This window comes from Trematomus bernacchii, unplaced genomic scaffold (assembly GCF_902827165.1).
Source record: "Trematomus bernacchii unplaced genomic scaffold, fTreBer1.1, whole genome shotgun sequence".
Taxonomy (NCBI): domain Eukaryota; kingdom Metazoa; phylum Chordata; class Actinopteri; order Perciformes; family Nototheniidae; genus Trematomus; species Trematomus bernacchii.
In genome coordinates, this window is record NW_022987683.1 from 2,294,052 (window position 1) to 2,308,374 (window position 14,323).

The 14,323-nt window shown below is 39.8% G+C and overlaps 1 protein-coding gene across 1 annotated transcript in view; it reads left to right on the forward strand.

Annotated features, from left to right (window-relative positions):
- The window catches only part of nrxn2b (neurexin 2b), a 619,828-nt gene that overhangs the window by 278,215 nt on the left and 327,290 nt on the right, over positions 1 to 14,323 (forward strand). Inside the window, 2 exon segments of the mRNA XM_034136360.1 lie at positions 6,681 to 6,704; positions 14,120 to 14,281. Of these exon segments, the coding sequence (XP_033992251.1) occupies positions 6,681 to 6,704; positions 14,120 to 14,281 (186 nt within the window).

Sequence of the window (14,323 nt, forward strand, 5' to 3'; positions counted from 1 at the left end):
ACTAAGACATCACCATATTTAAGAAATCATGTTTTAAGTGGCAGAGCATGTTGAGGGAGTAACCACATTTATTTCATGTGAGACGACAGAATGAGACTGCCCCCCTCCCCCTTTAATCAATATGAAAGCCTGGACACTCCCCACCTCTTTCTTGTCCATTATAGCTACTCCTCTCTCACTTGTTCAGATTATTCATCCATTTCACCAAGCATTGATCAGCTGCAATAACCCTCCCTGCTCCTCATCCATCAGTCCATGCCTCATCTTCCTCCACTCTCATCCAACATTACTCCAAGAGGCAGCCATTATTCCTAAGAGAGAACCAATCAATTCCTCTGCTGCTCCTCTTCCCCTCCCTTTCACCCTCATTTTCACCATGACTCCATGTCCATTCTTACCTGCAACTTGTCACTTAGCAACTGTGTCTGCAATGCTGCTTGGTAGTGAATTGTCCCTGGCTGGAGTACTCCAGTAGTTGCTTTACTCCTAAGTCCACCAGTTAAATATAATAATATTGATATATTGAAGAGATTGTCTGCCTGATTTACTGTATAGCAGTATTTACAATTATGCTTGCGTTACTTCTTAAACCTGCTGTGTATACAGAGGAAAGACATATGAAAAAACTAGCAATATAATAACACCAAATCCCACCTGGAGCGAAAAGTGGCCTCTACCCCATTCCCTGACCCCTTGCTTCAGCCATCCTGGAATACACTACACGCTCTTTAAACCCCTTTCATTTTGATCTCAACTACACACCTGTAAGGTTTCATGACTGCATTTGACATGATAGTGACGCTATTACAGCACATACGATCCCCATATAAGTATCTCAATGAAGTCCTCGTAATGCATTCAGAATGACTGATTGAAGCTTTTGTGGCTAAATCTAAAATACCATGTGTAGTGCTCGGCTTTGCTAACACATACAGCGACGCGCCTTTATGGTGACGTTAGGAATTGCTATTGAAGCCTGGCAGAAGTGGTGGATTTGTTTGATGTACATAATGACATGCTAACACCCCTGTAATCCTTCCTCAGTTCACCGCCACTGACATTTTAAGCAATCCTAATGTGCTCCAGCCGAGGGGAGGTGGGGGCACAGTCGTTGTGTGTAAGTGGATGTGCTTTTTTTTTTTTCTTCCTTTCCCTATGATTCTTTCCCCATGCTGATCAGAGGTCAGCACCTGAAGCCCAGTGTGTGGCTGTTCACCGCTCTGGCTACAAACACCTCATGCTAATACGTCAGCCGCGTTGTTTGATACCAACACTGAGAGGTTCTGTGCATTTGAAGGGGAAAAAAGCTCATTTGCATCACATTTCCAGCACATTAGCATACCCGCCCGCGTTCCCACACTCACTCACTCATCAGCCTCATTTGCCGCTACCTGCTTCAGCACTTTCATGTTTATTCATCCCTCTGTCTCTAAGACCTATATCAGATAACAAATCTCTGTACCATTAGCACATTCAAATAAAATGCTAGTGAGACAGAAACGGCTAAAAGATTCAGGAAGAGATTACGGAAGAGAACAGACCATAATTACAGGCATCTTTGGCTGTTACCTGCATCCAAATCAGGAAAGTGTTGTTTGTTGTACCCTTTGGTAGCTGTACCAAAGCATGTTTTAAAATACATACAGTACAATATAACATAAATGAAACAAGCTAGCTGGAGCTACGTGCTTAAAACAGGTCCCACATTTGGTGATGAATTCCTAAACTATGATGCCTATGTAAGTTAGATAACCATCTGTCTGTCTGCCAAGCCTTTAGTGAATATTCTTTCTTTAAAATCAACTCACAAATGTAACGTTTATCCTAAAAGCTGTGCATCAATAGTTAAATCATTAACTGTTGCTTAGTTTATTATTAATAAGTACTTGTTGCTTGACTTTAATGTCCTCCTGATGGTTTCTCAGGAGAATGAGGGAGTCTGTCAGATATAGTAAAATAGAGGTGAGTATGATAGGTAGCACAACTGAAAAAGAGGAACACTTTTTTACCACCTTCATCATAATACACCAACAAAATCGTGCAATTTAATGCACACACATACACACATACACAGGCGCTCACTCACGGTTTGTTTGCAGACTTCTCTTCACAGTAATTGCAGTGACATTTATATTTGCACCTGAAGCCTGTCTGCCGGTTTCCATTACTTCCAGCCAGATTAAGAGAGAGGCAGACACGAGTGTATGGCTGATGATTGGAATGAACGCAAAACCAAATGTACCTGAAAGAGCTATTTTGAATCGAAGCCCAGTTCTCCTCCATCTGACAAGGTCACTCACAGAGTCTGTGCTGCAGAAGAACGCCTTATACACCGCACACGCATAAATACCCAGCAAGGCAGTATATGATATGGATGCAGCCAACAAAAATTGAGCTCATATTTCCACAGGTACACATACAGTCTCTAATCATCAATTCAGACTGTGAAATGTCTGCCTGGTGAAAAATAGCACCCATTTCCCTCCCACCCAATAATACTGTTCCACGGTATCAGTTGCATCACTTATTTCTAACTGAAGTCCCAGATTTATAGGAAAAAGATGATTAGACCTTTCTACGTTACAAGGATGAATCTATCTGGACTGGGAATCTTGGCTCGGTTGAACCATCCATTTGTCATTATATATTTATCCAGCTTATTCACTGGTGGCTGTAGTTCAGTGAAGTGCACCGTGACAGAAACACCATTTTACTTCTTTGCCAACTGTGAATGGCATTATGCAGATCTTCAGCAGGAGTTAAAGGATTTGTCTCAACCGTTTCACCTGTCTGTGAAAAGCACAGCTTTGCAAAACTGATAGTGAATCACAACACTATTAGCATTCGCTCCCGTCCTCACACTTCTTAATACATGAAGATTCCGGAACCCAGAGGGGGCCCTGAGAGACAGTTTCAGCAGATAGGTGTTTGTCTTGGCCCGTGTTTGTTTACATGACTGGGAGCTTAATCCTCCATCAGCAAACATCGCCATTCACAGAATTGTTCTCCCACATGGGTCAATTACAGAGAGGGGGGTGTGCTGTCAAAGCAGGGCTTCCAGGCATTTTGGCTTTCAGGAAAAGTAGAACAGTGCATGAAAAAAGGAAATGAGTAGTTTATTCTATGTTTGATACTACTGCATTCCTACTCTTCTTTAGGTTCTAGACTACCCAGGATTCTATGTTGTTGTCAGTCCACTGTATTTCCTCTAGTGACCAGAGCACTATGCTTCCTATACATTAACACAAAAAGAACAAATCTAATTTTCTGCACTATTGATCTTGACAATGGGGTACCAGTTCAGCATTAATTACAATCCCCATGCAGTACAAGATGTATAATAGCAAAGCCGCTGGATCCTCACGTGACTTTCAATGGCTCAGTTTGCTGCACTTCTCTCCAGCGTGGCAGCTCATTCATTTAGCATTTTTTATGTTTTACTCTTATAATCTTGACCCCAGTGGATCTGTCGACTTTCTTGTAATGGAATGATTGGTTCATTTGTTGCTGGAAAATAAAACATAATTTCCTCCAACAACCCACTCATTTAATCAAGTCACCTCTGCATATCCTATTCCGTTATATTGATGTGCTATTTTAATGAAAATGAACACAGATGTACTTTCTTCATTCAGCAAATTCACATTTTTTTTTATGCAACTTCAAGTTATATGCATCTCCTTATTAATAATAATAATACTTTTTGTTTTATTGGAAAGTCAATATCATTTTGACCTGCTCAGGATAACTAAAATAAACCTTTCCTATATGCATATACAGCTTACTTACAGACTGACACTTACAGTATATGTCAGGGCTTCTCAAACTCCGGACCAAGGTCCGGATCCGGACCTTGGTCCGGATCCGGACCGAACTGCAAATCAATCCGGACCGAACCCTGTGTCCCATGATAAAAAAAAAAAAATAATAATAAAAAAAAAAAAAAAAAAAAAAAAAATCTGATTCTGATAAATTAATGTACATCATCATGTACGCGCGTCTTGTGTCTGACACGTTGTGAGAATGAACGTGCATATATATTTACTTGTGTGCGCGAGCGTGACACGCATAGCAGACCGCAAGTTAACTGCAAGTTTACCTTGACATACTGTATGTATGTATTGAATGTATGTGTGTATACAGGGGCGCCGTTTACCGACAGGCAAGGCAGGCAAGTGCTTGGACCAGAAGGGGGCCCCCAAAGAAGGTAGATTAAGAAGGTCCACAGCAACGACAACATGAAACACCCTTTAATTTACTGCAACGACATGTCGGGAAACTCCATGCAAAGAGCGCCAATAAACTGCTTCTTAATTTCAGTTTCGTTTCTCCGCTCGGGGGGGGGGGGACTTTACTGGCATTGATCCGGACCAGTGACCTTGTATAAAGTTCACAACTGGACCTTTAATAAAAAAGTTTGAGTACCCCTGGTATATGTTCACTCATTGTATAGGATAAGGCAGACACTATGCATGCACATATTCCTCTAAATGTAATCTCTTCCTTTCATTTCCACCACGTGTTTTCCTCCATCACTTCAATCATGTAAATTCAAAGATCGTCAGCATTTTTTGAAGAATACATTTATTCACAACCATCCCTTAACCTGCCAAAGAGCTGATAAAATACACACATCCATTGAAACACCTAAAAGATACAGAATGAAAAACAAATCACACTTAATAATCTCTCATTTCTTTACCCTGCTGTTTCACAGACAGTCATTGAGTGAGTTTTGAAAGGCTCACAGTCATTGTCACCTTTAAAAGCAAACATTTGTCTAACTTAATAAACCGTCGCTATAGGTTCCTAGTTGTTAGAGATTATCCTTCAAATCTGTTCTTTGATGTGTCAACTGTTGTTTTTCTTAACTCAGAGAGATAGCAGTGCAAGTTTAAATACATGAATTCACATCCTGCATCTTATTCACCTAATTAATGCATAAGAGGAGTCATTAGACATAATGTGTGACCGGTGACAGCTTTTTACCATGACCTGGGATCAAAGCGTGGGTGTGCATGATGCTTCATAACCACCAGTTTTCCACATGAAGAGGACTTTGTTTATTGTTGCCACTTACTCAGCTCCACTCAGTGATCCATCCCACACACAGACACCCACAGTACCTACTGTGTATTCTACAGGGACAGACTGACAGACTCACTCACAACGTCAGAACCTATACTCAAACATGACAAGTTATGTCTGTATGTTTTTACTACTAAATACTTTTCTTCTGAATTCACCCTTTTAGTCCAAATCCTGCTAGGATCTAGATCAGATATGATCACTCACAGCAGCTGACAATTTCAAATGTTTTAATCAAAATATAAGATGTCCTCTAGATGTCCATTCCACCCTGAAGGGAAACTCATGGCAGATCTGAGTGATAGATATTTGACCCTCTCACTGCCGATACAGAGTATACTGACTGAGCACCACCACTGAGTAGCATGAACAGCAACATAGAGCTGAGATAACAAGCAATGAGAAGTGACTGCTAGACTTTGTTTCTGCTGGAAAGCTTGGACGAGCAACACAACCGACATATTGCTGAACCAGAGACAGTAAAGCAACATTTTATATGTGCAGAACAATCCCCTTCTTCACAACACCTATCAGAATTCAGATATGTCACATGATGCCTTATTCATTGATTGTTTTTTTCCCCATTTCAGGTGTATGTGTTCCTCCTTCCAGGGAGAACACCCATTGCTCTTCATTGTGTGAAATCACATTAAGTTACCTAATGACCTTTTCATCTCCTTTTTAGGTTGCTGCAGATATCAGAACCCTCAGTGAAATACCTTTCTCTCTATCCTTCTCTATCCTTTTCTGAATCTTCTAAATGAATGTTTCCCTAAACTTCACATCACTTGACTTTTACCACAATTGTCCATTTTTACAATGCAATAATTATGTTTTTGTTTTCTCTTTCTTAAACAACATTAACCCCTTAAAGACTACTTGGGGAAACATTTCTGAGATATGTGCACCAATTCAAGTGATCAAGACATGATTGGCCTCGCCCAGTACAAAAGGACTTCAATTTGAAATGGACTAGAGCCCAGCGCCAGCTGCTGACCAGATTAGCTCGTCAGATTGAATCCTGACACTGATGAACTTCTCCTTCTTCCCCTTCCCCACTCTAAACAAACACCCCCATCAAAACTACCCAAATCCCCCCTGTGGAAGTTGATTTTCTAACTCTTGTCTCTTTTACTAACAACAAGCTTCAGAATTCTTCCAATTTGATTCTTTTCATTGGTGAATTTTCTTTTCCCTTACCTTTTTATGATTTCAAAAACTAACACTGTGTCATTCACGGAATGTGAACCATCTGTTGTTTTCTCTAATTAACTTGCGACTTACATACTAACAAATGTATTGTTATCCTTTTATTCCTTTTCTGTTATTTCATTTGGTAGATTACCCTAATTATATAATTGCTTTCTTTATTTCTTTATTTGGATGTTATACTATATAAATAATAGGACAAATATTTATTTTAAATCATCTATGAATATTAAATTAATATTTGTTAATGAAAAGAAAAGCTGGTTTCAAAAAGGCAATTTTCTTTTTTTCTTTGCCACTTTTTTGGGGTTGAGGTGTGTTTTCTTAAGTTTAAGGTTGGTCATTTTATTTTTTCTTTCTCCTCCCCCTGTTTTCTCCTGAAGCACGCAGGCATTGGACACGCTATGGTAAACAAACTGCATTATATGGTAGATATCATTCTAATTGTCTTATACTTTGGTTTGCCCTGGGTTTTCCGTTACCTCTCTCTATTCTGTTTGCTTTACTGAAAGTGCAATCCGCCATCAATTCCAAGGTAGCTGAAAAACTCCACCTCTCTGTTTTCTTTTAGCCCTCTCTATATGTTACTGCTTTTTATTGCCATCCAGTCCTCCCCTTCCTGAAAATATTTTACGTGTTCATCCAAAGAGGTCTGCCCAAAAATACAAAGATTTCACAATTATTTAGATTTGATTTGTTTTGCTTTATTTTTTGACCCTTTTGATTTGTTTTATTTTGTTTTACTTCGAACACTATCCGTATGAAGAAATAAAGAATCATAATGCAAAAATGTTTTCTCAATTGAGTATTAGAAAAGTTACCTTTTTACTTTTTTGTTAATCCCTGTCCCCCCCTGATTTCTTTTCTTAGAATAACCCTATGAATAGAGCGTACACAGCAGATTTCTCAGGGACACAAAAAGCCTACTCGAGTAACTCCAGTGAGAGCAAGTAAACAAAAAAAGACCTAACTTTTTGAACAACACGAGAGAAAGGCAATGATGATCTTCTTATGTTGGAAATGTTCACCGTTTAGTGACCTGTTATCTTAGTTGGCCATGCTGTGGTTTATGGAGTCATTAAGAGTATTTACAACCCTTGATTTAGAGGCCAAAGCCTTCACTATTAAAGTATGCCTCAAATGAGGGTTTGATCCCATTAGTGGCCTTAGCTTGATTAATCAACCAGATGGGACTGTTCTTAGACCTGCACCTGGACACATTGCTGGCCTTCCACACGTGTGGGCACTAAATAAAGTGCTTTAATTTGTCATTAGACCCCTAATTGGGTGCAGACATGTAATTCAAGAGTACTGAAGGCTCATAAATGAGAATAAAATGGCAAATGCAAATATCTGGTAGAATCTGATGTTAGTAGACATGCTCAGCCTTACTTGCTTTCACTGGACGAATCAATATATGAAGCTGTCTGGCCATTGATGCAGACCATAATGAGAACTGCCTGAGAAAATCTGAGCTGTGTGCGATCGACCCCTCATTAACACTAACACTAACTTATATTATACTTTACTGGCCTCACCCCTTGCATGAAGAGATTTGAACCCTCTTCCCAATCTTTTTTTTTATATACAGATTGCATTGAGTATATATGTATATGTATATATCCTGGCTAACATATATACATACATATATCACATGTCCTAATATAATCAATACGGCCATGAAACATGTTAGCCACACCCTCTTGCTGATTTATTTATTTTATTTCACTTTATTTGTTTTTCTTTTTTTAACTTCAAATTAACTTACTAAAATGAATAACGACCTCACATATTTTCTTGCTGAAACAAAAAAAGGGAAAAAGTAAAGAGGGGACACAGACATTCATTTTTCTGGGTGAATAGAGAATTGATGCCCCAAGCAATAAATCTGCTAAATCCATCATAACACATGAGTTGGAGGAAAGTGTTATGAGTCTCTGTATCTAGTGACTCACTCAAGCTCAAATCTGACAAAAATGAGTACGCAATCTCAAGCTCACATCAGACATTATGTGGGGGAATTCTAGTGCAATCATGTACGGGTGCAGATTTCCTCCATATCTAACATGGAAAGTGATGCTATGACACATCATGCCATTGGAATACAAATTGCTCTGTTCACCCAAATCAGGGATGTCCTTTCTCCCCTCTCAATTTTCTCTATTCTTTAAAAAAAAAAAAACTCTCATTTCCATTAATTTCATCTGTGATTGGTCCCATCCTATCCCTCTTCCACCTCCACACCTCCAGTATCCAGTGGTTGTGTCCCTGCATCTGATGTGCATGTGTCCATCTGTTAGAACGCCTTCCCATCAGCGTACTCACAGGAGAACTTGCTGCCCAAGCCCCAGCGCGTGTCAGTCTGTTGACCACGTGTCTATGGGTTTTTATTTCTGTTGCTTTCTTTTCTAAACCTTTACATTGAAACCTCTCTTTTCCCATTTGTCTGGTGTCGTGGTGCCCCTGCAATTACATTTCCTTCCCTTCTACTTTCCCATGTTGCTGCATCGTGCCAGATGTTTTTTTTATTTAATAGTGGGTCTGTTTGTGTTGTGTTTAATGGAATACTCCTCCCATCCGCACATTATCGCTGTCATCTTCCCATTTAAGTGCATGGCTTGTGTGTCACCCTGTTAGCCTGGATGGATTCATTTTGTTTCCTCTCAACCAAAACAAACCCTTGCCCATGAAATAACACATTCAGTCCAAATTTGGACCTGGTTTGAGCAATCAAATTTCAGAGGACTTTTAAAGAATCCTCACCTACTTATCACTGACTAAATTGACTAAAACAGTGTTACTAATCTACTGTTTGAATCAAACCTTTGTTGTAACTGTACTAACAACCATTTTTGTGTCTGACTTTCCCTTACTTACAAAAGTACTAACCGATTTTGTTCACCCTCCAACCCTAACTATTTTCGGCACACAACTAAAAACTCCCCCTCTTTCTCTCCCCCTCCCCTTGACAACTGTTGCCAAAGAACACTTGCCTCAGGCCTCTCAACCCTCCCTCATTTACTAACCTAGATATGTAGCTTAGCTAAAACTACATATTCCATATTTAGCGTTGAAAGACAAACCCTCCTCATACAATAAATTACTCAAATACGCGTTGACAAGCTGCCAGACACCTACTGAAGTCCACCGCTGGATGAGAAGCTCCTTTTTCTCTTACTCTTTTGAACATCTTCCCCTCCTGCGGGTCTGGCTTTGACCTGAGCTAATGGGGGGGCAATGTGGTGCAAGGCGGTAATGTGTGATCTATTATGATACGTGTGAGCGTTCAACTGTGTAATCTAAATATAACACATTGTTTCTCCCTGCAAAATATCAAATGTAGTGCCAACAAGGGTAAGTGATACATTTTCAAGGTACGCTTGCTCTTCTCTGCAAGAATTACAATGTTGAATACATGAAGGTACTGATGGGTGTCTGTACCTGGACAGACTGTGCTACATGACAAAAGTAGCTGACATAGAAACAGAAATCTCGTGCTAAAAATATAAATGGGATTCTGGAAATCACGACTGCCTTTGGGAAATGAAGGTAGAACATTTTTGTATTCCTCGATGATGTGTGCACAAAGTGAGTCACGCAAAGCTGAGAGTTGAAATGGTAAAGCTTCATATACCGTAATGTGGGATGTGGAGCATTTCAGCTGCAAGACTTGCTTTGATCTTTCTCCTCAAACCCTCAATATCATCTGGGTTCATTCTGATGCTCTGCTTTATAGCTGATGCACAGGACATGTTTTACCTTCAGCTCCCTTTCCTTATTTTGTTTCCTTATTCAGCACTAAAGTGGCAACCAGAATCAGACAATGGATGAGCTGGAAGATAGATGATAGCAGAGGATAGACGCTAGGAATTGTGTAAAATACGTGATGTTTATACATGATTTAATGGTGTTATTAACTGTTACGTGTGATATAAGTGTTGTCAGTATTGTTCTAGTTGGAATCTTGTTGTTCTTTGATTACTTGACAAAATAGGGGTCTTCTTGTCGGATCGTTCAGTTGCCAGGAGCCTGCAGTCATGGAGCCAGTTTTGGTCAATGAGGCTGTAACACGCTCAGCTGATCACACAGTAGGACACTACATGTGAAGCCCCATTACAAAAGCTTTGTCATTCTGTAGGTAGTTGTAGGTTTATGAGGAATAAGCACACAATCGAAAGATAGGTTTAAAAAGGGATAACTTGATATCATAACAGAATAATATTTCCAACACTGGGCTAAATTGGAACGCTTCCCATATGGTTTCATGGCTGTGTCAATCCCTTTACAGTTAATCTATCTGTAAACAGCTCCAGACTGTGTTTCCTGTGATATCTGGGGCACACAGTTCAGCACAGATCAGCTCAGCTATGTTTGGTTTATGTTTGCACTCGGCTAAAGAGGTATTTGAAGAACAAGGAATCCAACAGAAGCACCAGTGGTATTTGTGTGCTATGTGTGTTGTCTTATTGAGATAGCTTATTTCCAGCGTTGCTTCTTAGTTGTTTGATTCAGGTGTTGGTGTAAGCTCGAACCAGGCCATATTCTCCGAATTTGCAGCAAAGGTTTTTATTTTTATATTCTCAAAGCTGCATGGCTTCCAGGCCAGCAGCATCATGGTGTTTCTAGCAGCAACCTGGGATATTATCACCCTTGTCCTCCTCTGGCCAGTGATGCAAGTGCCTGTAATATTACTCAATGAGATGAGTGTGCATTCTGAATGAAACAAAGTCTAACTAGCTCTTGTGAATAATCACAAAGTCACCTCAGAGAAAACCCTTGGATATTTGTTCTGCTTTTGTTTATTTTTGACTATCAATGCATGTTCTTATTTTGGATCATTGTGGGTTTTGTATTGCCATTTTCTGATTACACAATGAATCAATGACTGTAATATGATTTCCCCAGGGATTGTGTTGATGCAATGCATACATTAAAACCAATTTAAGTGGTGGAACCGGGATGGTGGAGATGGCAAGAGAAAGAACAATGAAAAAACAAATGCTTACCTCAAATGTCCCCTTTTTAGCTGGGAATTGTTTAGGTGTCTGGCAGCTAGCCAATTGTAGTCCTGCATGGCCCCAATGACAAATCAACAACAGTTCACAAAATATTCCCCCAAATCCAAAAAGCTTTGCTTGGCCCTAAAACATGTTAAGCACTTAAGTCCACATTTTGATTTCAGAAAATCTACAGGTAATATGTCTACCGTTTGACATCCTATCTCCTTATACGAGAAGAGGTCATGCCCCCCCTCCCTTGTATCTTCTCCTTAGCTTCTTGACACAATAGGACACACTAAGTTGCCCTGCTGAAAGCCCAATCCGAGATCTTCAAAGACGACCCCGACACACCAGCACGTTCAACCGCGGACTCCTCATGCCATATACATCTGACATATACGATAGCTCTTTATCTCCAAGTAGAAACAGCAGACATAAAAATGAGTTGCCCTGTTAAGAAGGGAAGTACAAAAAAAACGAAAACAAAACTGTCAGGAAAAAGAGAAGACAAGCACTTAGCTGGGGCGCCTGATCTGTTGAGTGCAGTTGCTAAGGTTTCTGTTCAGCCTAAGAGTGTTTGCTAAACCTCATATTGAGGCTTTTTTCTTGTTTTTCTTCTAGGATAAATGCTTTTTTTGTAGATTATTATTGGTTAAAATGTGTCTGTGCTCAAAGCCTGCTGCTCTTAAAACGTGCTCATCAGAACTACAGTTAAGGAAAGCAGTATCTCTAGATATAACGTGCAAAATAAAATTGTAAATTACGGAAATATTAAGTTAGACCGCTGATCAAATTAAGCTAGCTTGTGCTGGCAACACTTTTGAGTGTGCAGTGTTAATGAAAAACAGACGGATGTGTACAAATCTCCCTGCAATTCTTTAGAATAGCAGATGTTGAATCAGAGACATAAGCCCTTCACTTAGGCCACTCAGGCCCACTCTATTAGGATAATTGCACCAATGATTGGTCACTAAATGCAAAAACCAACATTATCTTTCATTTTGTTTCTGTAGATAAATAGCTATGGCACTGATGGAAATACAGCCATGATATCTGACGTGATAATGCAAAAGACACACTTTTCTTATTAGCAGTGCAATTTGCCACTTTGTAAAGAGTATAATGTGAAAAAGACAAATCGTGGAAAAAGTGAGTTGAGAGAATCCTTTTCCTTCATTCTATTTCCAATGGAGCATATCCCTTGTGTCATGTTATTCACTCTTCATGTATTCTTTAAACCGCCATGGTCTGGTGTTGAATTTTAAACAGTTGCTTCACCTCATCATGTTAGGTCTTGTGTTACATCAGTGCCAGAGTAGTCCCCGCACATGCTGATGTAATTTAGGTTAGAACTCCATTTGATCAAGTTAGTCATATTACAGTAATACAAGGGTACCGAGACTCAATTTTACAGACATCAAAATACCATTTGAGCGAAAGAACAAAAATCCAATCTCACGGAAAAGCCTGGAGGATCCTCAAAAATGTACCCTTTATACACCTGTATTATTAAATTAATATATTTTTTATATTAAGTCTTCTTAAGTTTCAATCCACACTATCTCCTGCCATCAGCTTGCAGCCGTGTGTTTGATTCCTCCCGGCACTGTTCGCTCTGTTAGCGATCAAGCATGTAGCATAATGTGTAACCTTGCTCAAAAGACAAGACTTCAGGCAATTAAACATTACAAAGGAGTTTATTTTTACTGGTAGTTCCTTAAAGCCCCTGTCACACTGTCCTGAAATTGACACCAGAAGCCCTCGCAATAGAGTGCCACAGTGACGCGTCCTAAAACCCGGAAGTAAACTCCTTCCGGTTCCTTCGACAAAAAGCGATGCAATTTCTCCATAGGATTTTGGAAAATAGCTCGAAATAAGGTCTGTGGTTGACACAAATTGAAGAGACAGATCACGTTTTGTTCATTCGGATAATCTCCACATGTCTACCCTACTTTTATAATTTTCGAATCATAAATCTATTGATCATAAATCTATCGATTAGATTTATGATTCGAAAATTATAAAAGTAGGGTAGACATGTGTATATAATAAGTAATATCTTCTAATCTACATATAAAGACGGAGAAAGTAAATAATAAAGTGTATGTTTAAATGTTAGCACCCCCCGAGGCACAAGCTCTTACGTTGAGTCTGGATACATTCTAAATTATCAGTAACGTCTACGACCATATCTTCGTGTGTGGTTCGGGTGCCATCGTGTGGCCTTCTGTAGGCATCGTACTTGCTTCAGCTGTTGCTTGGCTGTTGACCAAGTTCGTGGCCATCTTTGTGCGAAATTCACAATTCCATATTTGTGTATCCATCTGGTGTCAATTTCGGGACAGTGTGACAGGGGCTTAACTGAAATGGGGTTCAGCAAAGGGGTTTTACAGAGAAGCTATGTCAATCACAGGGAAAGCCCTGTTGATATTTTTTTAATTATGTTACCTTATACATGCTGCCATATAGATTTTGCACTTAATCTAGTATAGGATTACATTAAAGTATACTCTTGCGAATTAAATCACGATTCATGATTACACAGTGAGCACAGCGCTCATTCATTTTTGTTCTCTTAGCAACTGCACTCTAGAGTGAAAGCCCCCAGTCTGAGTGGCACTAAAAGCAACAAACCAATCGCTACCATTTAGGGGACAACCCCGCCTAGCACCAGTGTTTAATCCACTTTCTTCCTTGTTTTTCCTCCACATTCTTCTAAATTCTCTCCATTCTCATCATCCTGTATATCTACCCATCTTTTCCTGCTCTCTATCTCTGCCTCTCTACCTCTCACTGTCTCTTTTGGGCCATGCCTATGTCAGGTGACCATCTCAGTGGATGGTATACTGACCACCACTGGATACACCCAGGAAGATTACACCATGTTGGGTTCAGATGACTTCTTCTACATCGGAGGGAGCCCCAACACCGCCGACCTGCCCGGATCACCAGTCAGCAACAACTTCATGGGCTGCCTTCGAGATGTGAGTTGATCTGAATGAATCAGTTTGTGATTTTATACTGTA